This window comes from Amblyomma mixtum, chromosome 1, assembly GCF_055824585.1.
Source record: "Amblyomma mixtum isolate Tamu chromosome 1, ASM5582458v1, whole genome shotgun sequence".
NCBI classification, from domain to species: domain Eukaryota; kingdom Metazoa; phylum Arthropoda; class Arachnida; order Ixodida; family Ixodidae; genus Amblyomma; species Amblyomma mixtum.
Window position 1 is genome coordinate 66,873,472 of NC_143012.1, and position 27,771 is coordinate 66,901,242.

Consider the following 27,771-nt stretch of genomic DNA (forward strand, 5'->3'; position numbering starts at 1 on the left):
GTGCCAACCTCAGGTACCGGGTCACCATTCAGTTCAATGACAATGGGGGAGCGGGAACAGCGGTGGTTCTTAGGACGAATGAGGAGCAGTTCGGTCTTCCATGGGGAGCAAGACAGTCCGATGGTCCGTGCGCAATTTTTTTCGTGAGTGTGGCTGCTTCCTGTAAGGTGTTCTCTGTGCCGCCGTCACTACCGTGGGTGGTCCACAGGGTGATACCGTCGGCATAATGAGTGTGCTTCAGGTGGAGAATAGTTGCCAATTTTCGTGGGAGGGGATGAGGGCAATGTTAAACAAAAAGGGGGAGAGGACGGACCCTTGAGGGGTGCCGATGCTCTGAGGCGTGTAGGAGGGGGAAAACAGAGGGCCGAAGTGTATCTCAGCCATGCGGTCAGTGAGGAATGCTTGAATGTAGGCGTACGTGCGCACACCGACATTCAATGGGGATAGGGCAATCATGATCGCCTGATGTTCAATGCGATCAAAAGCTTTGGAAAGATCCAAAGCTAAGACTGCCTTGGTGTGACCTGGAAGAAGCGGGTCAAAAAGGTCGTGTGTGAGTTGCAGCATGGCGTCTTGTGCGGATGGATAGATGGAAACAACTTTATTAAACACACACACAAAAAAAATCTTCCAGGGTGGTCCCCTAATGGTCCAGGAGTCCACGGGCTTGTGCTTCACGTGAAGCCCGATCCACCAGCCATTTCTGGATAGATGGGGGTGGAATCCCACCATGCCATGCGGGTAAATATTGTTGCAGGAGAGTTGAAATCTGGGTTAGTTGGTACATACTTAAGAAAAAAAAACAGCGAAAAAGACGGGGACAAAGAAGGTTAAGAAATTTGTCTTGTGCGCCTCACCTCTCCTTTGTCCCCGTCTCGAGGAGCTTCCCGAGGCATGAGGTTAGCGAAATCTGGCGAAGGTTTTGGATTGTAAGTGGTTTGCAAACGGATGACGGGTGTCCAGCGATATATGTGAAACAGTTACTGCGTAATTTCCTTTCCTCAAATACAATTTTCATTTTCTTCATTACGGCCCCTCTTTTTTCTTTCGCTCCGACTTCCTCCATTTCTGTGCGATGCGGTTCAGGTGTCCACCGAGATAACAGAGAATTATTGCGCCATTTCCTTTCCTCAAAAAGCGTTGCGTTCAAGGCGTCGCGCCGACCGGGTGGTGGCGTTCCGTGGGCTCTCTGGGAGCGCTACAACCTGCTGTCGCATTCCACTCCTAAAGGAGAACCTTAAGCGTTATTAATTAGCAGTCAATTAGTATTTAGTCATCAATCAGTAATTAGTCATTATTTAGTAATTCATCATTATCATCATCAGCCTGATTACGCCTACTGCAGGGCAATGGCCTCTCCCGCGTCTCTCCAATTAACCCTGTCCTTCGCCAGTTGCGGCCACCGTAATCCCGCGAATTTCTTAACCTCATCCGCCCGTCTAACTTTCTGCCGCCATTAACCCGCGTTTTTTCTCTCACCCACTCTGCCCGCTTCCGGTCACTTAACCTTCCACCTATCGTTTTTAATGCGTTTTCCTTAACTTAAGCTGAATCCTCTTAGTTAGCCTCTACGTTTCTGCCCCATAGGTGAGTGCCGGTAAGATATAGTTGTTGTATACTTTTCTCTTGAGGGATATTGGTAAACTGCCATTCATGATCTGAGAGAACCTGCCGTATGCGCTCCACCCTATTCTTATTCTTCTAGATATCTCCCTCGCATGATCCGGATCAGCTGTCACTCCTTGCCCTAAATAGACATATTCTCTTACTACTTCCAGCACCGCGCCATCAACTGCGAACTGCTGTTCTCTTGCTATTCTTTTGAGTATTACTTAGGTTTTCTGCATGTTAGTTTTAGAGCGCAGCTCTTTGGCGTCCGTTCCTGGGTTTCGCGTCGTCGTCGGCGTTGTCGTCGGCGTCGGCCTCGTAACCAGCTCCGCCCCCCTTTTATCCTCAGCTGGGCTTGACTCACTATCGGCGTCAGCGGCATCAGTCAGTCGCTGCTATCTCTTCACTCCTCCCTTTATCGTGTTGTCCGCTTGCTGCGCGTGCTTCTGCCCCCATCGTTTGCCGCTGGGTGTACACGCCGCCCCCCTCCCCCCTCTTCCTGCGAGTCTCCGGTTGTCAAAGCGCCGGCTCGAACTTAATTCCTTTCTTCGCTCCTCCTCCAATGCAACCCCTGTGCGGTGGCAATCAGAGAGCCAGATCGGTGGCGGCGGATCTGTATATGTGCACCGCCCGAGCCGAAATTGCCGCTGCCGTTCGCCCTGTGCGGTGGCAATCAGAGAGCCAGATCGGTGGCGGCGGATCTGTATGTGTGCACCGCCCGAGCCGAAATTGCCGCTGCCGTTCGCCACTGCGAAATTATCTGCCAGTTCTTTCTGAGCCATGAGCGAGACGACCGATGGAAGTCCTCCGTCTGCTAAAAAAAAAATTCTGTGATAGCGCATACATGTGTTGCTCGATTTCTTTGCCTCAATCTATCGAAAAGGTGAAACAGCTTATTTGCTGCGCTCAAATTTCGCATTAGGAAGTAACGTAATCGTCGGTAATTTTTTTAGACCCACTGTTCTGCCCTACCTCCTTAATTCATTGATCATGCTTTGCAGTTCATGTCCTCTGTGACTCAGCAAGGCAATGCCATCAGCGAATCGCAGATTACTTAGGTATTCTCCATTAACACTTATCCCCAACTGTTCGCATTTCAGGCCCCGGAATACCTCCTGTAAGTAGGCAGTGAATAGCATAGGCGAGATTGTGTCTCCCTGCCGGACACCTTTCCTTATTGGAATTTTATTGCTGACTTTATGGAAAACTATGACAGCTGTACAATCGTTATATCTTCCAATATTTCCACATAACACTCTTCTACACCCTTTTTTCGCAATGCCTGCATGACTGCTGAGGTTTCTACTGAGTTTAATGCTTTCTCGTAATCAATGAACGCTATCTATAGGGGCTGGTTATATTCTGCGCATTTCTCTATCACCTGATTGACTGCGTGAATATGGACTATTGTCGAGTATCCTTACGAAAGCCTGCCTGATCATTTGGCTTATTGAAGTGTAATGTTGTCCTGACCCTATTAGCGATTACCTTAGTAAAAAATTCAGGGGGACACTTTGATGACCTAAAGTGCGGTGAGGCGAAAGCCTTGTGTCACTGATGTGTAGTTAAGATGTCAAGCTTCCCCTCTAAGAGGGAAACGCGACAGCGTCTTGCGCCATAGAACGCCATCGGCCGTTCGGTTCTATGCATTGCTTGTCGGTAAATTGGTTTTTGAGGAAAGGAAATTATCTGTCTCACATACCTCGGTGGACACCTTAACCTCGCCGTAACGGGAAGGGATGACGATGGGAGTGAACGAAGACACCGTATTCACTAGACGCGCCTTTGTTCATTCCAAACCATCGAGCTGGCATGGCGGAGTGGTTAGCAGACTCGTTTCGCACTCCGGAGACCGGGGTTCGATTCCCGTTTTCCTACTCGGTTTCATTTATTTATCTGGCCTGACTACAAAGGTTAATTAAGCTAATTGGTTAATTAAGCAATTAACTAAACTACTTCCCACTTACCTGAAGCATCACTATACGATCCCTTTAATTGGTTGCATGGTTACTAGCCAAAGTACAATTGGCCCCGTTTGAAATTCGCGCACTGTGACGTCATGATCGTTTCGACCAATTGAAATGCGTGACATTTCTGTCGACAACCCCTGCTTACAACGATGAGGCATTAAAGGCTTCCGCCTTAATACCTTAGTAATTTGTACTTAATTATGTGTAACATCATCCAGTGGTGACGTCACCAGTGCCATAGAGGCAGTCAAAGTGGTGCGGAAAACGCTTTCGCCTCGACGCACTTTAGACAATCAATGCGCCCCCTGAGGTGCCGCCGCCGCTGCGATTGCCACGCCGCTGCTTCTGCAATTCTACTCGGGATAGCCATTGGTCAAACCACCATTTTTTTTTTTGTATTCTTAACGCAGCGCAACCCACCGAAATACACGACCGCCCGCTGGTAATGCAGACTCCGTGACTGCATGCCTTGACAGCTGGCGCACTTAAGTTCAATGCATCGACTGTCTTTTCCGCCTTATTAAAATAAGTCGAATATGACAAATATAGATAAATATCGACATAGATAAATTTTGATGTAGGAATTACATCAAGCTATTAATTAAATTTAGAGCTCTATTGAAAACAAGGTAAGCCAAAATCTTTTTTTTTCTACTTTTCGCGAGAAAACAGCTTTTCGAATGTGAGAGGGCATGACAAACAGCAACGTGCCTTAAATGTCTTTCGTAGTGGACACCTGAATCGTTCCACGAGGAAAATTGGACGTTGGCTTTTGATAAATGCAAATGGCATAGTGTCTCAAATTCGCAGTTTGAAGAAAGGAAATATCACTTCTCGATGGACACCTCAGTCGCGCCTGATGAAAGGGAGGAAGATAGAAGTGAAAGAACACAGAGAGAGGTACCGTAATCGAGGGCTCCGGAGTAATTTATAGCCCCTGGGGTTATTGAGGAAAGAACAGGCGCAGCAAAAAAATTGCTGGGGCTTAGCGTTGGTTAAGCCTAGGTAATTGCGAAAGCAATATCCCCTTGGTTACGCTATGTGTTTCGCTTATGGGTGGTGCACATTGCTAATGTCCGGAGTAGGCGCGGAGGCACTGGCGGCGGCGACGAACGCAGCCGAATGCGTTGCGTCTGTGGGCCCGAAGCTGTTGGCCTCCCTTAGAGCGTGGAGTTGGCGAACTGTAGACGCTGCGGTGGTGGTGGTGGTGAAAACTTATTTTGTGAAATAGGGTTTGGGAGCCACAGAGTGGCCCGGCTACATGGTCGGCGTCCCTAGTCCGGGACACCGCATGACGAGGCCCCGTCTCTAGCCCGTTTCACCAGAGCCCTTTGGGACTCAAGCGAGGAGCAGTTGAGGAGGGCAGTCTCCCATGCCTCTCTGAAAGGGGTAGGGGAAGGGGGGAGGTGGGGATTTTGAGTACATGCCCACACCATGTGGAAGATATCACAGGTCTCCCCACAGTGTGGGCATCGCCCATCCGTGTTAGCATCGTATTGTTTTATATGATTCCAGGACAGAGTAGAGCACCTGTCTGCAGGCGCCTTACAGTTCGCTCCTACGTCTTACTCAGCCCTTTTGCAGGGGCCGGGAAAAGGCGGTGGTTGTCGCTATAATGTGTTAATATTTCCCTGAATCGCAGCAGCGGCTGGTTAGTCTCCGAGCCAGAAGAGCTGTGAGTAAGCGCTCGGGCAGCCGCGTCAGCGGCCTCATTACCTCGTAAGCCCTGGTGGCCAGGAGCCCAAATGATTCGTTTGGGTGTTGGATCAGTGGCAGTCCGTCGTAGAATACAAGCAGCTAAGGGGGAGATCTCCCCTGCCAAGTAATGTTCACATGCTTTTCGGGAGTCCGTGATGATTATTCTCGAATTGGCATGGGCGGCAGCAAGCGCTATCGCTACTTCTTCGGATCGCATTGAATTCAGGGCTCCAAAGGAGAGTCCATCAACGTGCATTGCCTGGTGAACGACAGCGGCCGAGTAAAATCCCGTGGGCGATGGCCCTGCTACGTCTACATAATATACGCCGGGTCGGGAGCCGTGTTGTCTCTCAAGAGCCCGAGCCCGCGCTTGTCTGTTTTCATGCATGTCGGTATCCATGTTACAGGGGAGCGGGGAGACCCAGAGCATATGGCGCCATAGTACTGGGATACGCTCCGCCTCCTCTGGAGTGGTCGTGTTGGATGTGTAAGCGGTTTAGCAGGCGGCGCCCAGGAGCCGTCTGCATGAGCTGCGTGTATTGGTTCACGAGGTGGGCCTCCCGCAGCTCCTGGTAGGAGTTTAGCACCCCCAATGCCTTGAGTTTGGCATTAGAGGTAGCCACCGGGAGATCCAGGGCTCGCTTAGTTGCCTTGCGGGTGATGGCGTCTATTCGCGCCTCGTCTTGCTTAACAGACGCTGGCTGCAAAAACAGGTACACGGCCGCAGCTCGAAGGCTGCAAACCGAATGCCTCCCCTCTTCCCCGCACCTCTAGTTGCGGCGCGCTGAAGAGCCTTTGGGGCCCCATCGATCCCTCTGGTATGACGGCAGTAGTCACATGACCGACCTCCAACTGTCGTTCGGCCGCGAAGTGTGGAAAGTCGTCCAGTCAGGGATACGAGCTTGTTTTAGTGGGCGTTTCAGGGGACGCATGTAAATGGTTGTGTTGATAATACAGTGATCACTACCTAGAGTGTCCTCTGTATTCAGCCAGTCGGCATGACGTATGTTGCGTTTAAATGTGAGGTCCGGGCAAGTATCTCGTTGAATGGAATTGCCGACACGTGTTGGGTTGGCGGGGTCAGTGTGCAGGGTGAGTCCAAGTGTGGAAAGAAGTTCCGCAAGCTTCCTCCCACGCCTATCCTCCCGGGGGTACCCCCATAGCCTGCTCGGGGGTACGACGAGGGTTTTGACGAGCGTTGCACGTCGAAACCTGGATAATCGTTGCGTACGCTCCGTAATCGTCACGCTGGTGGCCGGCTGCTCAGCTGGGCAATGTGACACCGCCTCCTCCGCGAGACCCATCTATCCCCCCCCAACCCCAACCCCACCAGAGAGGACTGGGAGGCGGCCCTGCTCGGCTGTCAGGACCTAAAGACCCAAAAGGCCTTGGTTCACTGGACGCGGGCGGCGTTGCTTGCCAATGGGGCCCCGGAATAGGGGCTCCACCTAGTATTGTTAGGGGAAAGGGCCAATAGGGCCTACCCCAATCACCTCTCTGTAAATATTTATTGCACTATAAATGTTTTTCACCACCACCGCGAAGTGTAGCTGCGGCGCGCTGAAGAGCCGACATGGTGCCCCATCTCTCGCTCTGGTATGACGTCAGTAGTCACATGACCAACCGCCAACTGTAGTTCGGCCGCGAAGTTCTAGCTGCGGCACGCTGAAGGGCCTACTTGGTGCCCCATCTCTCGCTCTGGTATGACGTCAGTAGTCACATGACCGACCACCGACAGTGAAGGGTAGGCTGCGGCACCGCGAAGAGGCGACACCTGGTGTAGTATTGCTTTCGCAATAACTTATTTGCCAGGGCGCACCTCAGTTACATCTTGGAAGATGGTTATGGACGACGCCCGGTGATGTGCGATTTCAGTGCACGTCCTACCTTCCTTCACGGCGCGGTTGGGGCGTCCACCGACAGATCCCACCATGGTAGCTCAGTGGTTAGCGTGCTCGGGTACTGAGCCGAAGTACCAGGGTGCGAGCACGACTGCGCCGCCGTGTTTCGTTGGATTTGGTTAATGCGTTTGAGTTCATGGGGGGTTTAACGTCCCAAAGCGAATCGGGCTATGAGGGAAGCCGTTTTAAAGGGCTCCAGAAATTTCGCCCACCTGGGGTTCCAGTCTGCAGCTGTTCGGGGAAAAAAGGGATTGGAGAATGTGAGTGCGCGAGAGTGGACGGGCCACATGAAAATGATGACTGGTGTGGTGTGATATGCGTGCTGGGGGAGGAAGAATATAAGGAGCGGTGCGCATGGGGCTATTGAATATTTTATGAAATAAAGATAAGCTGGAAGTGCGACAACGGAGTGATAAGGACGGTAAACCGGATGCCGTTTCCAAGCCAGAAACGCTAATGTCAAAAGCATAGGAAGCGTGAATAAACCTGGCCGCGCGATTTTGGACTATCGATAGTGTTGCTATCGATAGTATTACTAGCGATAGTACCGCTATCGACAGCAAGACTATCAATAGTGAAACTGTCGATGGTAAGACTATTGATAGTAACAATATTGATATTATACATTTTCTGGCCTGCAATAGAACCAAACATTTGCGATACTTTACGTAGGGGACGTCTGCAGAGCTCGGTGACGCGTAGGCCGCGAAAACAGCAGAGTCCTGTCGGTTACTCATACCATCACCTCCATACCACACACTCGGGAAACCAAGTTTAGGATGCAGTGGGTACGCGGGGTTGATTTTATAGAAGCGATAGTACTATATACATATGCAACTAGTATCGATACAGCTATTTATAGCACTATCAAGACAACTATCGAAAGTACTATCGATAGTACTATCGAAAGTACTAACTATCCACAGTACTATCGATAGCGCCCTATCGATAGTACTATCGGTAGTCTTTCTTATCATCGATAGTTCGATAGTGAATAAACTATCGGTAGTATAGATAGTACTATCGATAATTTTGCATCACTAGGCCGCAAGAAACGCTGGCAGTGCGTTTCCTATTGAACAAACTGTTGCTTTATTAGCTAAGAGATGTCTCGTATCCTAGAGGTGAAAATGTACTGGCTGTTGACATCAAACAACGGAAGCGGCAGATGACTATCACGCCATGGTGAAAAGTGCAATCAAAACGTGTAGAGCTATATTTAAAAAAAATGCGAGTGTATTTCCTCAAATTTGCCCTATATGTACAGGTGCGGCCAGAATACGGAGCACAGGAAGGGCCGCGGAACAGCGGAAACGTGCTTATGCGCGCTGCCGCTAGCAGTGGCGAACGGAAGTATCTTCATTAGGACGCAGCTAGATGGCGCCGGTAGCACGGACCCACTTTTTCCGCAGGCCTATCAACATCACAGCATAGAGCATGCAATCCATTGCTCCATGACTGACTGATCCTCTGCTGACAGCGCCATGCGCTTCGTTGCCCTGTTTCTCGCATCGTGGAGCGGCGCGCGCTGTAAACGGGCGCAAGACGGCCGTTTTGGCATTCCTTGTTATCTCGGCCCTTCAGTCCGCGCGGCCACCAAGGCTGAAGTGAGCACGCTAGGGTGAAGGCAGCACCTGGCGGTGTTGCCCGAACCAGCTCATCATCTTTCGAGCAGTGGTATAACGCCACGGTTGCAGCAAAGAGGGGGGCTCGGCGGCAGGCACTCTCGCTGCGCGCGGATAGCCAGGGGTGTCTTTGTTGTGCTGATAGGTGGCGCTTAGATACAGTTTCCGCTGGCTTGGCCGCCTTTCGCATGCTCCGTTCCAGCAAACCAAAAACCTCTCACAGACGTCTAGCTAGACGTCTCTGAGAGGTTTTTGGTTTTCTGGGGTATTATTCTGGCCGCACCTGCACACTGCATTGGTAGGTGCTAAACGTGCGTCTCGCTTTGCTTTTTACAACGAGAAGCTACTATACAGGTGGCCTCCGTAGCTCGTAGCCCCGGAAGGATAAGGATGCCAATGGTCCCGAACAATACTCAGAATCAGTATCCTAGGTCATAGTGCACCATAGCTACTGTCCACGTGACAGCTTAAAAAAAAAAAAAATCCACGTCCACTGCCGGGGGGGGGGGGGGGGGGGGGGGGGGGCACGTCAGTTCCAGGTTTCGTCACCGGGGAGAGCTGCACTCGCGGGATTACAGTCATTCCCCAGGCCCCGTCTCAGCGATGGTCTGGAGCAGCGGCGCCTCCATGTCTGTATCCGTGCACACCCTGCGGGGATCGTCGTCCAGGAAGACGTCGAACACCGCCACGGGTGTCTCGCCCATACCGTCATCGTACGACCTCTGCATGCGATGCTTCAGCTCGTGAGGTCCCGCCAGAGCTGCTGCCTGCAACCACAGAGCAGTCCATCAAAGACAGCTTGCAGAAACATTGAGCGAAAAAGCGTGTCTCTCCATCAAGAACAAACGTAGAGATCTCCGACCACACGTTTCGACCGTAGTTAAGGTGTGAATTCCTGAATACCTTACTTTCCTCTGATACTACCCTGGCGTTAAGCCTAAACATCGTGCAGCGCTGAGCAGCCTGTCACAGAGGCTACGAGGCACTTGCTACGTATTTCAAAGCGAAAGCTTTGCTACACCACGTTCCGCGAGTTTCGCCGACCCCGTCGTTTTGACCTTCAGTGACCTCCAGCCGCTCCGGAGTTGCGCACGCTCGACCATGTGACTAGCCACGTCACTCGCCGCTGTGGTTTGGTTTCGCCGCCGCGCATGCGCTCTCCCGCTTTGAGTCCACGTGACTCATGGCGCCCTTGACGGCGGTTTAAAGAGGAGCGCACCGCTCGCCTAAGCAGTGCGTGCTTCATGGAACCGAGCGAAGCTGGGCCATCTCGGAAAGTTACGCAGAGGACCTTGCAATGTCGTCATTAAGCGACCACTGACCACCCCGCGGATATCGCCAGCTTTCGCTTTGTATAAATAGGTTTAGAAGAGTTAAACCTTCAGTAATTATTTTCCTAAGGCCCCTTTCATGGTCGTTACACAATAAACGAAATTACAACCTTGGGCGCCTGTAAGAAATTCTCAGGAGTGAAGAAACGAAGAGCTGCGTGTAGGATTAGGCACACCACTAGAGAAATTCCTGGAAATCGATGTTCGTGGCTGCGGCTTGGATGGCACTGCCATAGGCTTGGTGAAAGTGGACTGGACAGGTGCGGGAGTGCTGTATGGTGCGCACCACATCGGCGAAGTTTGTTTTTGCAGAATAGTTGAAAGTATTCTATGCATTGAAGAGTCGTCGCGCTCCTTAAAAGTGATACTCTGTTTTGTCTTGATCGTTTTAATCTCTTTCTCGTTCTTCCATGAGGGACATGACCTTGAAGAGGCGGGGTAATCACCTTCACAGATTCTGCAACGAAGTGCTGCACCTTCACAGTTTTCGGAAGCACGCACTTTTGAGGCGCATTTAGCGCGAGTTTTGTGCCCGCGGCAGCTTTGTGATATATGATCATACCTTTTACCTCTGAACACCTTCGTGGATTTGGGATGTAATGACGGATATTTACTTTCAACTGGCCTGCTCCTATGCACTCCGGGAGTGCTCTCAACTTGTATGTCAGGACTAGATGTTTTGTTGGGATTTCTTTGTCTTCCTTCCTAATATTGTTCCGATGTAAATTTATGTCATTTTGCTCCGTGAGGCCTTCCAGAATCTCATGATCTATCCGGTGGATGAAATCTGTTTAATAAATCACACCACGGATGGTGTTCAGGGATCGGTGTGCAGTGACAGACAGAGATATATCCAATGGACAAAAGGTTGGGAGTATTGCACAGTGTCTTTAAGCTCTGCTAGTATGACACTACTGCGTATCTTTGATAGTTTTCTTACTCGATTCATCATCATTAGCCCGACTACGCCCACTGCAGACCAAAGGCCTCTTCCATGTCTCTCCAATTAACCACGCCCTTTGCCAGCTGCGCCCACCATGTCGCCGCAAATTCCTAATCCCATCCGCCCATCTAACTTTCTGCTGCCCCCTGCTACGCTTGCTTTCTCTTGGAGTCCGCTCCCTCACCCTTAAGGACCAGCGGTTTCTCTTAACTCAGGCATCAGTTATACATATAGAGACTGGAACATTGTTCGTTAAATTTTTTTCTCCTTCACTATAAAGGACATGGTACATTAGGAATGCTTCTTACCCTCACCGGAAAAATTCAGCTGAGACTTCGGTTCGCCCTGTTAATGCGAAGGACTATCATGTTTAGGCAAAGGAGGAGCCATAAAATATATATACTGTTCAGCCTGGGTGCAAGCCAGCCACCCAACGAGCGGACAGGGACAGGAACTTGGAAGCAGTCCTTGCCCACCCTAACTATAACCCAACATGGCGTAACGCAGGCCAGTCCGCCACACAAGATTAACCACAGCCGCCAGGATGAAAGGAAAGAGAAAACAGAGGGGGAGAAGTAGGGTAGTTAAAAGAAAGAAGATAGGAAAGTGAAAGGTGGAGAGGAGGGCAGGAAAGGAGACTGCCGATTCCCCAATCGAGCCAGGCCACAAGTGCCGTTTACGGGAAGTGGAGGTCAAATTGGGTGCGTTGCCTCCGCCGATGGGCCGTAAAGGTCCCAACACTCGGCTTCGGCTTATCCACAAGGATCCCCCCTTCCAGGGGAACTACGCTACCACACACTGCTAAGTGTGGGTTTGGTGAGCCCTGTGTGCCCACCAAAATCTCGCTGCGGGGATGTCCCTGCGGATGGTCGGGAGACCGTGGTGGGGTTTCGCAACTCATCGTCACCTGCATGTTGCAGATTCCCCTGCGGCGCAACTTCTCACGGCACAGCTTGCGAAGTTAATGACGTTTTCATGCGAAACATCGTCTTGCGGCACGGCACCCCTTCGCACGACGGTGTTTACAGCTCAACTCGTCGACCACAGTTTTCAGAACAGCAGCACCAGCCTCCACAGATCCACATCGTACTGTCCGCAGAGCAATGGACTAACCGAACGACTGAACAAGACTAATGCGTACATGCTGTCCATAATGCCAACTAATATGGCAATGTAACGCACAGTTGACCTGGAAGACGACGATATAGGGGCCGCACTATCGCGTCTCGGCCGCTATCAGCGCTTGCTATAGCCTGGCTTCAGGTATACCAGCATGCCTTTCTAACAAGTATACATAAAAAATTTTGAAAACGATTGGTTTGGTTTGGTTTATGGGGTTTAACGTCCTGAAGCGACTCAGGCTATGTGAGACGCCGTAGTGAAGGGCTCGGGAAATTTCGACCACCTGGAGTTTTTTAACGTGCGCTGACATCGCAACATCGCACAGTACACGGGCCTCTAGAATTTCTCCTTAAAAGGACGCCGGGGCCTGGATCGAAACGAGCAAATTAAAGAATGACAGCGGAACGCCTAACCGCTGCACTACTGCGCCTGGAGTTGTATGAGGACTCTCAGCTTTCTATGAACGTCAAGTAGGAGAATGACCAATTCTGCATATATGGCAATCAACCCATTTAAGCTCCCGCGTCATACCATTAAGGCGGAGTTTAAGTATCCCTTCCAATTGAAGAATGAGCGCATGCATTCGCACTTCTACTCTGTTTAACTCCGTTAAACCCCTGCCAATTTTTTAAGCACGTCATTCTAACAAGCGCATAATAGAAAACTGAAAGTGGGCAAAATACGCGATGGCGAGGGTTAAACGCACGCACTGTCAGCATCACCCACCTCCTGAATAGCGCCATCTTTTCGGGTGTAGATGCTCCGGCCCTTCACCACCCGGCACTCTTCATCGGCATCGTGATCTTCGGTCAACAGCTCACACACGTCCTTGTAGCTTGTTTTGCCCCACATAATTTCTCTCCCGTTGAAGACAGAGGAGATGCGCACAGTGGGCGCTAGGTATTGCACTTCCGTCTCGTGCTCCAGATGGTAGATGTCGGCGCCCACCTGGAAGCGAACAATTCTCAAAAAGTTCAATCACGCGAGCATAGAAGAGCCGCACATTAGATCTTTTTTATCCGACTAAGCAGCGCACTAAATGTTAGACATAATAATTTTGACAAGTATTGAAACCTTCGCTGCTGATCACACTCTGAATGCTCCGCCGCTGTAGCTCAGTTATGGCGCTCGGCTGCTGACCCGAAACATGCGGGTTCGATCCCGGCCGCCGCGGTCGAATTTCGAGAGAGACGAAATTCTAGAGGCCTGTTGCACTGTGCGATGTGAGTGCACGAACCCCAGGTGGTCGAAGTTTCCGGCACCCTTCACTACGGCGTCCCACATAGACTGAATCTCTTTTGAACAACCATAAACCATCACGCTCTTAATAGTACTAATATAGCAATATTTATTACTTATACCAGGCGTTCTAGTTCCCAGCTATAGTGCCTGTGTATCCTTCGCCGTAGGATTGTACTGTTCAGTTTATTGATAAGCGTGCTTTATTTTGAGGCCTGTTAGAGCCTCCCAACTTGTTGACCCTGGACACCCGTCATCACCATCATCATCATCAGCCTGACTACACCCACTACAGGGCAAAGGCCTCTCCCATGTCTCTCCAATTAACCCAGTCCTTCGCCAGCCGCGGCCACCATATTCCCGCAAATTTCTCAATCTCATCTGCCCACCTAATATTCTGCCGCCCCCTGCTACACTTGAAAGGAATGCACTCCGTTACCCTTAAGGACCAGCGGTTATCTTGCCTTCGCATTACATGCCCTGCCCAAGCCCACTTTTCCCTCTTGATTTCAACTAGGATATCATTAACTCGCGTTTGTTCCCTCACCCACTCCACCCGCTTCCGATCTTTTAACGTTACAATTATTTTTCTCTCCATAGCTCGCAGCGTTGTCCTTAAGCTGAACCCTCTTTGTTAGCCTCCACGTTTTTGCCCCATAGGTGAGTACCGGTAAGATACACCTGCTGTGTAGCATGTCATAACGTAGCATATCATTTGCATGCTTTGTATCATAGCACATCATGTATCACAGTTCTTCGCTCCGTTCCCTTTGCATGTGAGCTTTTCTCACGCGCGACGGCGGTCACATACCGCAGCCTCAATTATGGCAGCGTCCCACGCTTGCACGGCCTCTGGTGTAGGTGGCGAAAACATTCATTTGGAAGGAACAGCAGGTGTGCCGATCCTTACAAGCACTAGGTGGAGGTCAACAGTTTGGGACCCCAGTGGCGGTGGCCGCCGCCCGGGCGCGCCCGGCTAAGGCTTGTTGGGCCTGTAAGTCGTGGCAGCCGAGCAGAATCGCCTCCCCGTCCTCCCGGGTTGGGTTGGTTTGGGGATAGGGGGAATGGCCGGGTTGGAGAGGCAGGCGCACACCATGTGAGAGGTGTCCTAAGACACCGCACTACGTTGCGGGCAGCTGCTGCTAAAGGAGGGGTCGGAATGTTTCAGTGCTGCCGGTCATAGGAACTGGTGAAAAGGCGGAGGAGCCGCTCATCGCCCTCTTCAGGCCTTTCCATAGGCGAGGGTAAAAGCGATGGCTATCTTGATGATAGGTTTTAACATCTCTGAAGGTATAGATCGGATAAGGATGGGGTTCCTGATCGGGTGAGGAGGAGAAAACAGCCCGGTGAGAGAGCGCGGGCGGCTGCGTCTGCTGCCTCGTTTCCTGCCAACCCCTGATGAGCAAGGGCCCATATAAGGTAAGGGTGTGGGGGGTCCGTATCCCGTATGCAATTTTGGTAGATTCCATAGGCAAGGAAGGGAGTGCAGCCTTGTTTGACGTTCCGACAGGCCCCTCGCGAGTGGGTGATTATGTATTTTGAATCGGAATGTCAGGCCGCGAGAGCAATCGCGACCTCTTCGGCTTGCGTTGCACTGCGGGCTCTGAAGGTGAGGCCGTTATCTGTGTTGCTGTTGTGAACTACCGCGACCGTGTACCGTCCCCCGTGATGAGGGCCGCAGGCGTCCAAGTAGTATACATTATCTGTTAGCATAATGTCGGCCACTGGTTTTTTCCACTGCTTGAGCGATCACTGAGGACCCTCCCGCTTGTGATAGAAAAACAAATTTTTGTTCATTAATAATATCAGTATTTAGTTTTTTTCTTATTTACAGGGTCACTTCTAAATAACTACCCTCTGGTGCAAAAATCGCTCGGCATTTTTTGAGATAACATTTAATTGAGACTGTTTATGGTGCAGTAGTTCCCCGAAAAAATTTCGTGCAAGCAGGCAAGTCAGAGTGGGCGTGGAAGCACCGCAGCAGCAATGGCCTCACGCTGGCCTCTGTTCCTTGTGCAGGTCAGTCAACTTCCTTATGAATGTTTTAAATCTGATGGCCGGTGTTTAGTTGTGCTTCCACGCCCAGAAGCAGTGCTGCAACCCTTCAGTGTTCTTTTTTTGTTGATATGTGGTGATATAGAAAGTAACCCTGGTCCTGGAAATGCTTCGCTCCCGGAAATTTCGAAAATCCTGGATGACATACGTCAAAGGTCCATTCGCATAGAAGCAGCCCAGGCTACGATGTCTGACGACTTATCCGAGTTGAAGCGAGACCAACAGGCGGCAACACGCGATATTGCCGATATCAGAAAGCGTCTCGAAGCTGTGGAAAACGTAGCGACTGGTTTTGAAAACTTGCAGCGGAATCTTTGCGATACACGTAAAGCACTTGAACTTGTGCAAAAGGAAACACATGCTTTGCGTGCTCGTTTAGATGATAGCGAGGACCGCTCACGGCGTGACAACCTTATCTTTTATGGATTTGATGATAGCTCTACCGAGACTAACGAGCAATGTGAAGAAAAAGTTCTTAACCTAATTGCCGAAACATTAGAACTCTCTTTAACGAGTGACTGCATTGCTCGTGCGCACAGAATCGGTAGATTCGACGAGAACAAAACCAGGCCCGTGATAGTAAAATTCGCCGCGCATAAAACCAAGGTGCAGGTGCACTCAAAGCGATCGATGCTGAAGGCGACACGTAAGGCGAGAAAGCGGCTAATTGACTATGCGAAAGAGTTTGGTTTAAAAGTCAATTTAAGGCACAACAAACTAATTGCCAATGGCAAATGCTATGGATATAATGCGGAAACTGACCTAGTGTTTGAAATTGGACCTGCTCTAAACAGTGAACCGATTCAGTCTCCGCGCTCCCTTCGCTCTGGTCGAACTCTACCCGGTACTGGAACGTAGGGGCCCGCCAGGGGTGGTGGTACTGCCATTGAGAACATTGGTCTGAGTGTAATTTTTACTAACATACGAAGTCTTTTGCCCAAAAGAGATGACTTGAGTGCATTGATAAATGATTGTAGCGCTGATATTATTGCCTTAACAGAGGCATGGCTGTCTGATAACGTGTCCAACAGTGAACTATTTTTTTGTGAAAAAAATTACAACACATTTCGATGTGAGAGATATGAAAGGCAAGGCGGTGGTGTTTTACTTGCTGTCAACGACCGAATTGAATGCTTTCGTGTTGCCGTAGTGACTAGTTTAGAAATTGTGTGGTGCTGTATGACTTTCCGTTTTAAGAAAATTGTTATTGGTGTCTGCTATCGACCACCGTCAAGCCCCATTAGTTTCTGTGAAGATTTACACGACTGCCTCAATACAATTTCTGTGCGCCTTCCGGATGTGAGCATTTTTCTTTTAGGAGATTTCAACTTCCCAGACATTGAGTGGAATCGTGATAGTCCAGTCTTTCTTTCTTCGTGTTCCAATTCTAACCACTTCCTTCACATATGTTCCGATTTCGGATTATCACAACTTATTGCGCTCCCCACACGTGTCACTCCCACTGCCTCATCCCATCTTGATCTCATCCTCACATCATCTCCAGACATCGCGTCTTCTATCATTCATTTGCCTGGGTTAAGCGATCAAATGATAATCAACTTCAACCTCTCTCTACCCCTATCACGCTCACGTAAGCAGTTCAAATACATCAGAGATTACAGCAAGGCTGACTTCCAGGCTATTAATAACAATATGTCTTTATTTTTAGATGAATTTTTGAGTGTTTATCTCGACCGTAGCGTACATCGTAACTGGGAGATCTTCAAATCTAAAGTTTCTGACCACGTAAATAAATACATACCAATCAAAAAGGTATATAGCAACAGTGCTGCACCCTGGTACAACAGGTATCTTAATAGGCTTTCCAATAAGAAAAAAAAGACTTTTCAGGACAGCTCGCTTCACACACTCTGCTGTCAGGTGGTCCGCGTATAAAGCCGCTGCAGTCGCTTATTCAAAGGCATTAAAATCAACCAAATTTACCTTCTTTAATCAGACTCTTCCAGCTATGCTAAGCAATGACCCGAAGCAGTTTTGGAACAGTGAAAGGCAAAGGAAATACCACCATACAACTATTTACCCCGGATGGGGATCCAGTTCCTGACCACCTGTGCGCATCGCTTCTCAATAGCACTTTTATCAAAGCCTTCTCTAGCCCCACCGGCACTTCCGTCCTACCTTCGCTCATAGAATATCACTTTTTACCAATGAATCCCATCGTCATCTCCTCAGAAGGAATTCGTGTGCTATCGATGGCCTCAGTACTAAATTCCTGAAAAATACCGTAGAATATTCTTCCATTATTCTACATTGTATTTTTTCGCAGTCTTTAAACCATCACACCCTTCCTAATGACTGGCTCACCGACAAAGTAATCCCAGTGCACAAATCAGGGGAAACGCAAGATCCACGCAATTATCGTCCCATCTCACTTACTTCCGTTCCATGTAAAGTTCTAGAGCACATCATATTTAGTCATCTTGTTAATTTCCTAGAATCAAACCAGTTCTTTACTCCGAAACAGCATGGTTTTCGCAAATTCTTCTCGTGTGAAACGCAGTTAATGATTTTCACTAACGACTTGCATGTTTCTTTAGACTCTGGACTCATTACTGATTGCTTATTCTTAGATTTTTCAAAAGCCTTCGATAAAGTCAGTCATTCTCTTTTACTTTTAAAACTGAGCCAACTTAACATTGACCCTAATGTACTCAATTGGATTCGTGCCTTTCTTAGTAACCGTACTCAGTTCGTCTTCGCCAATAACCACGACTCATCACCAGTGCCAGTACATTCAGGTGTGCCCCAGGGGTCGGTTCTTGGCCCGTTATTTCTAATATACATCAATGACTTTAAAGATTTCATCTAACATGTGCTTGTTTGCTGACGAGTGCGTAATTTACAGAGTAATTAATAACACTGATGATATTATTCAGCTACAGACAGACTTAAATAACACTTATGACTGGTGTCAATCGTGGAAAATGGAATTTGTGGGAATCCTGGCTTTCCGCCGTTGCCTTTGCGCGGCTGTGCCGGCTTCCAGCGTTGTTTCTCCTCTTTCCCTTGCTCCCGCCTCAGGCGGTGGAGAGGCGGCTAGGTGACTAATCACTGTCATTTGGCCACAGCTCCGCCCCGGCTCCCCAACGGCCTTTGCCATTGGCGCCTTTTGGCGGGAAATCGGGACCCGCTACGGGCGGCCGCGCACGGCGCGACCGTCCGAGCGGGGCCCAGAGAGAGAGACCCCTCCGAGACAGCGTAAGGTGCGTACGTTACTGTTTGTCCCTGCCGGCCTTTGCCGCTCGGACCAGTGCATATACTCGAGCTCGCCCGCACGTGTCCTCTGACCTGCAGCGGCTCGAGCCTGTCCAGCGGGGTCCAGCGACCTCCGACAGGCGTACCTTGCGTTGATTGCCCACTCTCTCTCGCAACCGGCCCAACGGTCGACACGAGAGGGAGATCACAGCACTACCGCGGGGACATTCTCCTGCAGCGGCGTGCTAGCGGCACGCATTACTCGAGTCGCTTCGTGCGCGCAGCGGAGCCTTGCTCCTCGCGCGCCCCCGGGACGGGGTGACTATTGAGTGTGTGTGTATCAGCTAGAGGACGATGTGAATAAACGTCTCCTTTGTGAACTTGGAGGCCTATTTCTTTGCAGCGAATCGCTCTCCTCCCAGCGGAGGTTGAGTGCACTGCATCGGTGTCCCAGTGTGTGTGTGGTGACGGCTGATCGGGGCCCTTGGCTTGCGCGAAGCTCGAACCCGCGGTGGGTGGTGGCCTGTGTCCACTTAGAAACCCACAAATTAAACATATCTAAATGCAAATGCATGCGCGTAACCCGTAACCAGCAAACGAGCCCAGATTATTTTATTAACGACACTCAGCTGAATCCAGTCTCGTCTTACAAGTATCTTGGCGTTAATGTTTGTTCTAACCTTTCTTGGAAAGCTCATATCAGGTTCATTACCTCAAAGGCTAACCGCATGCTAGGGTACGTCCGCAGGAATTTTTCATCCTCTCCACCTTCATTGAAAATGCTACTGTATACTACACTCATCCGTCCGCAACTAGAGTACGCATATTCAATTTGGGATCCTGACACCATCATACTAACAAATGAACTCGAGGCCGTGCAGAATCGAAGCGTCCGTTTCATCGTTGGAAACTACCATCGCACTGCCAGTGTAACAAAAATGAAATCTAATCTTAAACTCCCCTTACTCTCCACTCGCCGTAAGCTTTCACGCATTTGCCTCTTCCATAAAATTGACTATCACAATCCTTGCCTGAAAGCCATCTGTGTAGAGGCACCATCTTTCATCTCGCCTCGCATAGACCACAATCAAAAAGTAGCTGTTCCACACTGCCGCACAGTGACCTGCTCTAATTCCTTCCTCCCTAAAACATGTCGTGACTGGAATAATCTTTCACCCACAGCCACCTGTGTTAGCGACACTGCGCGTTTTAAGAGCAAATTACTCGCACTGTTAGAATCCGACCAATTGTGATATGTGATAAGTGCGTAGAGGCGAAAGCGTTTTCCGAACCACTTTCGCTGCTTCTGTGGCACTGGTGGCGTCACATGTAATTGAGTACTAATTACCAAGTGATGACAAATCACTAATTAATTGTCAATTACTGATTAACGCCTGAATACTAATTAACTGTTAATTACTGACGCTTAAGCTTCGCCTTTAGCAGGAAACGAGGCAGCAGACGCAGCCGCCCGCGCGCTCTCTCACCGGGCTGTTTTCTCCTCCCCACCTGATCAGGAACCCGATTTTAATCCGGTTTATACGTTCAAAAATATCGCAACCTACTTTCAAGATAGCCATCGCCTTTACCCTAGCCCATGTAAAGGCCTCAAGAAGGCGGATGAGCGGCTTCTTCTCCGCCTCTTCACCAATACATTGCTGTGCCCGGCAGCACTAAAACATTTTGACCCCTACTTTAGCGGCAACTGCCCGCACTGTGGTGCGGTGTCTTCGGACACCTATCACATGGTGTGGGCCTGCCCCTCCAACCCGGCCATTCCCCCTATCCCCAACCCAACCCGGGAGGACTGGGAGGCGACCCTGCTCGGCTGCCACGACTTACAGGCCCAACAAGCCTTAGTCGGGCGCGCCCGGGCGGCGGCTACCGCCACTGGGGTCCCAAACTAGGGACCTCCACCTAGTGTTTGTAAGGATCGGTCCCTTAAGGGCCGATCCAAACACCTCCTGTTCTGAATAAATGTTTTCACCACCACCACCCACAGTGACCTGCTCTAATTCCTTCCTCCCTAAAACATGTCGTGACTGGAATAATCTTTCACCCACAGCCACCTGTGTTAGCGACACTGCGCGTTTTAAGAGCAAATTACTCGCACTGTTAGAATCCGACCAATTGTGATATGTTGTTTACTCATATATAGACTACATAAGGTTTCTTTTTTGTAATCCTTTTATTTATTTTTACTCCTGTACTTTTGTTCTCAATGTTTTCGTCATCTGTCTCTAGGATCTCTCAATATTAAGGCGGAAGCCTTTAATGTCTCATCGTTGTAAGCAGCAGTTGTCGACAGAAAATGTCACGCTTTTCAATTGGTGGAAACGGTCGTGACGTCACAGTGCGCGAATTTCAAACCGAGCCAATTGTACTTTGGCTAGTAACCATGCAACCAATTGAAGGGATCGTATAGTGATGCTCCAAGTAAGTGGGACTGAGCTTGGTTAATTGCTTAATTATCCAATTAGCATAATTAGCTTTACTAGTCAGGCCATATGAATAAATAAAACCGATTAAGAAATTGGCCGAGCTCAGGAATCGAACCCCGGTCTTCGGCGTGAGAGACGAGCATGCTATCCACTCCGCCATGCCTGCTCGATGGTTTGGAATGAACAAAGGCGCGTCTAGTGAATACGGTGTCTTCACTCACTCTCATCCTCCTCCATTTCCTTCCCGCGAGGTTTAGATGTCCACCGACAAATGAGATACAGATACATATCTTTTCCTCAAAAACCAATTTACTGACGAGTGAGGCGTAGAACCGAATGGGCGATGGCGTTCTATGGACTCCATGGCAGCGTTGCAAGACGCTGCCGCGTTCCACTCTTAGGGGCATAAGTGACCACACTTTAGGTCAAAAAAGTGCCCCCCTGAATTTTGGGAGACAGTTACTGCGTAATTTCCCTTCCTCAAATACAATTTTCATTTTCTTCATTACGGCTCCTCTTTATCTATCTTCTTTCACTCCCACTTCCTCCCTTCCTCTACGGTGCGGTTCAGGTGTCCACCGAGATGACAGAGAATTACTGCGCCATTTCCTTTCCTCAAAAAGCGTTGCGTTCAAAGGGCAAGGCATCGCGCTGAAAGGGTGGTGTTCCGTGGACTCCCTGGCAGCGCTACAACGCGCTGTCGCGTTCCACTCCTAAAGGCGAAGCTTAAGCCTCATTAATTAGCAGTTAATTAGTATTCAGGCATTAATCAGTAATTTATCAATTAATTAGTGATTTGCCATCACTTAGTAATTAGTACTCAAATATATGTGACGCCACCAGTGGCACACAAACAGCGAAGGTGGTGCGGAAAATGCTTCCGCCTCTACCCACTTTGGACAGTCAAAGTGCCCCCTGAATTTTTGTTCATACATATAGCCCTGTTTTTGATCTATGTATTGTTTTCTTCACTGTCCCACCCCCTCTGTAATGCGAAAGCTCTGAGGGTAAAATAAATGAAATGAAATGAAATGAAAGATAACATTGTTTTAGTGCCTGCGCACTTGTAGGCGCATCTTTCACCTCACCTTCCCCCTTTCTCTCTGGGCGCGGTTGAGCTGTACACCGAGAAGTGAGACAGTTACAGCGCCAATTTCTTTCCTCAAATGTTCAGAAAGCGCTCTTCTACAGAGCCGGAGTACCCGGCTTCGAATCCGACCGCGGCGGCCGCGTTTCGATGGAGGCGAAACGCCGAAGGCGCCCGTGTGCTGTGCGATGTCGGTGCACGTTAAAGATCCCCAGGTGGTCGAAATTATTATTCCGGAGAACGATGCACAAAAAGTGCAAGGAGAACGACAGCAACGCCTGAAGTAGACGCACACCTCCTCAGACGATGGGAAGCCAGACGCAGTCTCACCAAAAGATGGCGGAAGCAAAAACACAACAGGAAACTAAAACTAAAAATAGCCGAATTGACGATAAAAGGCAGAATACGCGATGAAACTCAAGAAACAAAATTGGGAACAACTCAGTGACTCGCTTATAGGAATTCTAGGCACGGTCAGAACCTGGAATCTCTTAAGAGCACTAATCGAGCCGACCAAAATAAAATCACAAAACAATAAGCCATCCGCAGGTTCATCCACTTTTCGAGGGATCAGACATCGCCCAACTGGAGAAGGCACGAGAAAAATGTTTCGGCGATACCATGGAACGTATCGAAGAGCCGAAAGCGAGAAACTCGACCGCCCCATAACTGTGGAAGAGGTTTACGCGGCCATAAGAAACACCACCAGAAACACGGCAGCCGGAGGGGACAGAATCGACAACGCCCTAATCCGCAACACGACCTGAGCGACGACCTCATAAAAAAGCTCGTCAGCTTCCTCAACAAACATTGGGAGGCGGAGACGGTTCCCGAAGATTGGAAACACGCCGAAGTAATAATGATACCTAAACCTGGCAAAAAGCTCAAAATTGAAAATCTCAGGCCAATATCGCTCACGTCGTGCCTTGGCAAGCTTTACGAACGGGTGGTAACTTTACGACTGCAGAATTACATGGAAGATAACAACTGCGTACTAAATACCATGTTCGGCTTTAGAAAAAAGCTCTCGACGCGGGACGTTCTCCTCAATATACAAGAAGATGTGCTGCGAAACGTACGTACCTCGGACGCGAGAAAATGTCATAATGGCCCTGGACATCAAGGGGGCATTCGATAACGTCAGCCACGAAGCGATCCTTACAGGCCTAGACAACCTGGACTGCGCACGCAGAATCCACGGCGTCGTCAAAGCCTTCCTGTGCGATAGAACTGCCACCATCTTCATAGGAGACCTTCGATCGGATAAAATTCGCTCTCCAAACAAGGGAACACCCCAAGGGTCAGTTATCTATCTCAGCCCTACTCTTCAACATAGCTATGATAGGCCTAGCTCGAAAACTAGAGAACATCGAAGGACTCAGGCATGCCATGTATGCTGACGATATAACAGTCTGGACACACACGGGCTGTCTCGGAAAGAAGGAAGAAAGGCTACAGCAAGCGGCCTCTTGAGTAGAGCAATACCTCGCAGAAAGAGGACTCGCATGCTCGACCGAGAAATCAGAACTGCTGAGAGTCTGGAGAGGCAAGCAAAACCGGAACGTTCCAACCAACGAGGACCTAAAACTCAACGTCTAGTTAGAAGGGATGCCCATACCGGAAAAGACAACAATAAGAATTTTGGGCATGTGGGTTCAATCCGGCCAGCGCAGTACTCACACTTTTACCCTGCTCAAAGCAACAAAGCTACAACTCGCACGCATGATCACCCGCATCATCAATAGGCGATATGGCATGCCACAACACAACACAACGCATGCCAAAACAACACCTTTGAGGAGCTACGAGAGGCGCAGCTTGAGTCGCAAAAACCCAGCCTGCTGCAGACAACGACTGGAAGAGCGCTCCTAAAGAGGCTCGGATACCGCGAGCAGATGCGAGAAATTACGAGGACGGAAACGATCCCCGACGAGCTTCGCAAGACCCTCAAGGTAGAGAGCCAATAACAAAAGATATGGATCCCAACCTCCATCGAGGCAGAAGAGAAGCAACGGCCGAATTCATCGAGAAAACATACGCTCCTCAAGCCACGACCGTGTATGTACACGCGTCTTGGAGATGGGAGACACCAAAATCGCTGTGGCGGCGGTGGTCGATTCGTCTTTACGCGAGATGACCAGCGGATCTCTCCGAGGCTGCACAGCTGCAGAGTCCGAGGCAGTAACCGTTGCTCTAGCGGTGGCGGAGGGCTATAGAATCGAGCGGTCGCTAACAAACAATACTCTCGGACTCTCAGCCTGCCGAAATTACATGAATGGCAGAATAGGTCGTCACGCGCTCCGTATACTCCTCGCTGCGAGCGACAGAATTGAAAACCAGCACCCGCCGCGGTGGCTCAGTGGTAAGGCGCTCGTCTACCGAGCCGGAGTACCCGGCTTCGAACCCGACCGCTGCGGCCGCGTTTCGATGGAGGCGAAACGCAAGAGGCGCCCGTGTGCTGTGCGATGTCAGTGCACGTTAAAGATCCCCAGGTGGTCGAAATTATTCCGGAGACCTCCACTACGGCACCTCTTTCTCTCTTTCTTCTTCTACTCCTACCTTCCTCCCTTCGCTTACGGCGCGGTTCAGGTGTCCGCCGATATATGTGAGACAGATACTGCGCCATTTCCTTTCCTCAAAAAAACAATTTAACAATTTATTTTATTTAAGAACAAAACGACAAGATCCCACACAAAATTGTGTTGTGGGTACCGGGGCACACGGGGGTGGCAGGGAATCAAGAGGCCGACAGGAGAGCTGGTGGATACAATACTTTCCGAGCATCCGACGAGACCGCGGAACTCGCGCCAGCACCCAGGGAATACTCGGCCATACTGCAAAACTATAGAGGCAGAAGAATGCGATATCCCCTACCGCACAAATCACTCAGCAGAGAGGAGGCTGTCACTTTGAGACAATTACAAACAGGCTCTTTCCCAAACCTACATATACTAAACAAAATGCACCCTAGGATATACGCGGACAAATGTCCCTGGTGCGACGAAAAACCTACTCTACATCACATCACCTGGGCCAGCCAAAACATGGACGTGGTCCCCAAAATACAAAACCCTAGTGCGGAGCAATGGGAGAGACTGCTGTCCAGCGACCGCTGTGAAGACCAACAAGGTCTGGTACAGCGAGCTCAACGGGCGGGAGTGGCCAGCGGAGCCCTGGACTGAGGGCAACCGACCACTGATTAGAGGCGGACGACTTCGACAGAGAAGGCTCCTAGAACCAAGACGTCTCTGAAGATGACCCCAAACCGCAGAAAAAGCATTAGTAGAAATAATGTTTTCCCTTCCTTCCTTCCTTCCTTCCTTCCTTCCTTCCTTCCTTCCTTCCTTCCTTCCTTCCTTCCTTCCGACGTCCACTACGGCACCTCTTTCTTCCTTTCTTCTTTCACTCCCTCCTTTATTCCTTCCCTAACGGCGCGGTTCGGGTGTCCACCGAGATTTGTGAGACAGGTATCAACCCATTTCCTTTCCTCAAAACCAATTTTCAATTTCACTTTTTTTCAACAATTTGTGCCGTTGGCAACATTTTGGTTTGGTTTATGGGGTTTAACGTCCCAAAGCAACTCAGGCTATGAGAGACGCCGTTGTGAAGGACTCCGGAAATTTCGACCACCTGGGATTCTTTAACGTGCCCTGACATCGCACATTTTGATATCTGCTTTTAAACGCGGCTCTATTGCCTAGCATAATTTTAGGGAAATATATTTTTTAATCCTTCCTAATTTGGTCAGCAAAGTGAGATTAAGAAAATCTTGTCATTGCCAGAAATATCTTGAACTCACTACCGAACGAGAAATGCGCGATCGTTTGAAGAACACAGTACAAAAGAGCAGCTGCACAACTTGAGAACACAGGGTCTCTTCGCTAAAAAAAAAAAAAAGTTCAAGAGGCACTTTGGCTCTCTAAATTGCTGCAAGGCGAAAGCCTTTCCTGGCGCACTGTTTGACATTGAGCGCTAGACTGTGCTGTACTAGTGCTTTATTTTACTACACACTTTGGCTACACATTACAACACACTTTGACTGCCGACTTTTACTGCTTCTTTAGCACGACTCTCTCTCTGCTTCGATGAGTTCGGTTGTATCGATGGCTCGCTTCGCAGTAATGAGGTATATGCAATGTAGTCACCCACGGACGCTTTACGCCCCCTGTCGCAGCGGACGACAACTATTTTATTAGTTGTCTGCTCCAAAAGGGGGTGTCAAGACTTCGTGCGTGACCTCATTACTTCAAATCCGCGCACTCTGACGTCATAAAAATTCCGACCAACCGAAAAGCGTCACACCTCTGCTGACAACCTTCAGTCGACAACGATGAGGCATTTAAGGCTTTCGCCTTAATACGCATGACCCTGAGACCACTCTGCAGGAACAAATCCCTAGAAACTGAAGCGGTACATCCGAGGAGTGCTTACGCTACGACGCACCGAAATGCTGTAGGCAAACTTGCGGAGCGTCTCGAGGTCGTCACTCGATTTCACGTACTGGTCCCTGATCTTGCGGAAGGCTGACGCTGCCAGGAGCCGTTCGCCGGTGCATGCGAGCATTGCCGGCCGGCGGAGCTTGTGCGTCGTCACGACCACGTACTGCAAGTTCGGAAGCTGACCCGTCAAATTGTAAGATTCCACGAACTTGGGCAGCGGCGGTACCGTGAACATCATCAGCTTGTGGTACTTCATGGTGACCGACTTAACAAAGGCGCCCAGAAAGTCACTTAGGCCGCTACGGATCGCGCTGCATGCGTCTCCCGGCCGGTTCCAGTCGAGATTGATGCCCTGCGATAGGGGAGAAAAAAAAAACTAAGCGCAGTCGGCTCACGCTAAAAATGGTGTACAATCAGCTGCTATCATTACAAAAGAAATTCAGTGGGCACTTTGGCTTCCTAAAGTGCTGCAAGGGGAAAGCCTTTCCTGGCGTACAGTCTGGTATTGATCTCTTTATTGCTTTTTTACTTTTTGTAGTTTATTTTTTGTTTATTTTGATTTTGATCTTATTTTATTCTTGTTTTTCTGCTTTTAATTTTCTTTCTTCATTTTTTCTGATTTTTCTTTGCTTTGCATTTCTTTGTCATTTCTTTAACTTCTTTAATTCTTTTCATTTTTTCTTATTTTTTATTTCCATGGGTGACCTCATTACTCCTAATCCGCGCACTCTAACGTCGTAACCATTCCGACCAACCGAAAAGCCTGACACCTCTGCTGACAACCTTCTGTCGACAACGATGAGGCATTAAAGGCTTTCGCCTTAATATCAGAATTGAAATATCAGAGTAGAATGGAAAGTCCCGATATTAAACTAGCACAAGCCTAGAGTTGTATAAACAGTCGGTACTCAAGGGTAACGGAGTGCATTCCAGGAGGAGGCTAGCGTAGTAGGGGGAGGCAGAAAGTTAGGTGGCGTTTGCGGGGATACGGTGGCCCCAACTGGAAAAGGTCAGGGTTAATTTGAGAGACATGGGAGAGGTCTCTGCCCCGCAGTGTGCGTAGTTAGGGTGATGATTATGACATACTTGATTACTC

At 49.5% G+C, this 27,771-nt stretch overlaps 1 protein-coding gene across 1 annotated transcript; it reads right to left on the reverse strand.

Annotated features, from left to right (window-relative positions):
• Positions 1-9,380: 9,380 nt before the first annotated feature.
• Positions 9,381-26,969, reverse strand: LOC149366585 (uncharacterized). Its single transcript, XM_089571434.1, has 3 exons — positions 26,680-26,969; positions 12,925-13,146; positions 9,381-9,569 (listed from the first exon to the last, which is right to left on the reverse strand). Exons 1-3 carry the CDS (start codon positions 26,929-26,931, stop codon positions 9,381-9,383), a joined length of 663 nt encoding a protein of 220 aa, XP_089427560.1. The 5' UTR covers positions 26,932-26,969.
• Positions 26,970-27,771: the final 802 nt, after the last annotated feature.

Bases quoted from the DNA above. Each gene is read 5' to 3' on its own strand.
- LOC149366585 (XM_089571434.1), bottom strand. From the start codon at position 26,931: ATGAAGTACCACAAGCTGATGATGTTCACGGTACCGCCGCTGCCCAAG. The intron at 13,147-26,679 runs GTGCGTCGTAGC...GTTCGCTTCCAG, and splicing joins AGTTTGCCTACAGCATTTCG to GTGGGCGCCGACATCTACCA. The intron at 9,570-12,924 runs GTGGGTGATGCT...CTGTGGTTGCAG, and splicing joins AAGATGGCGCTATTCAGGAG to GCAGCAGCTCTGGCGGGACC.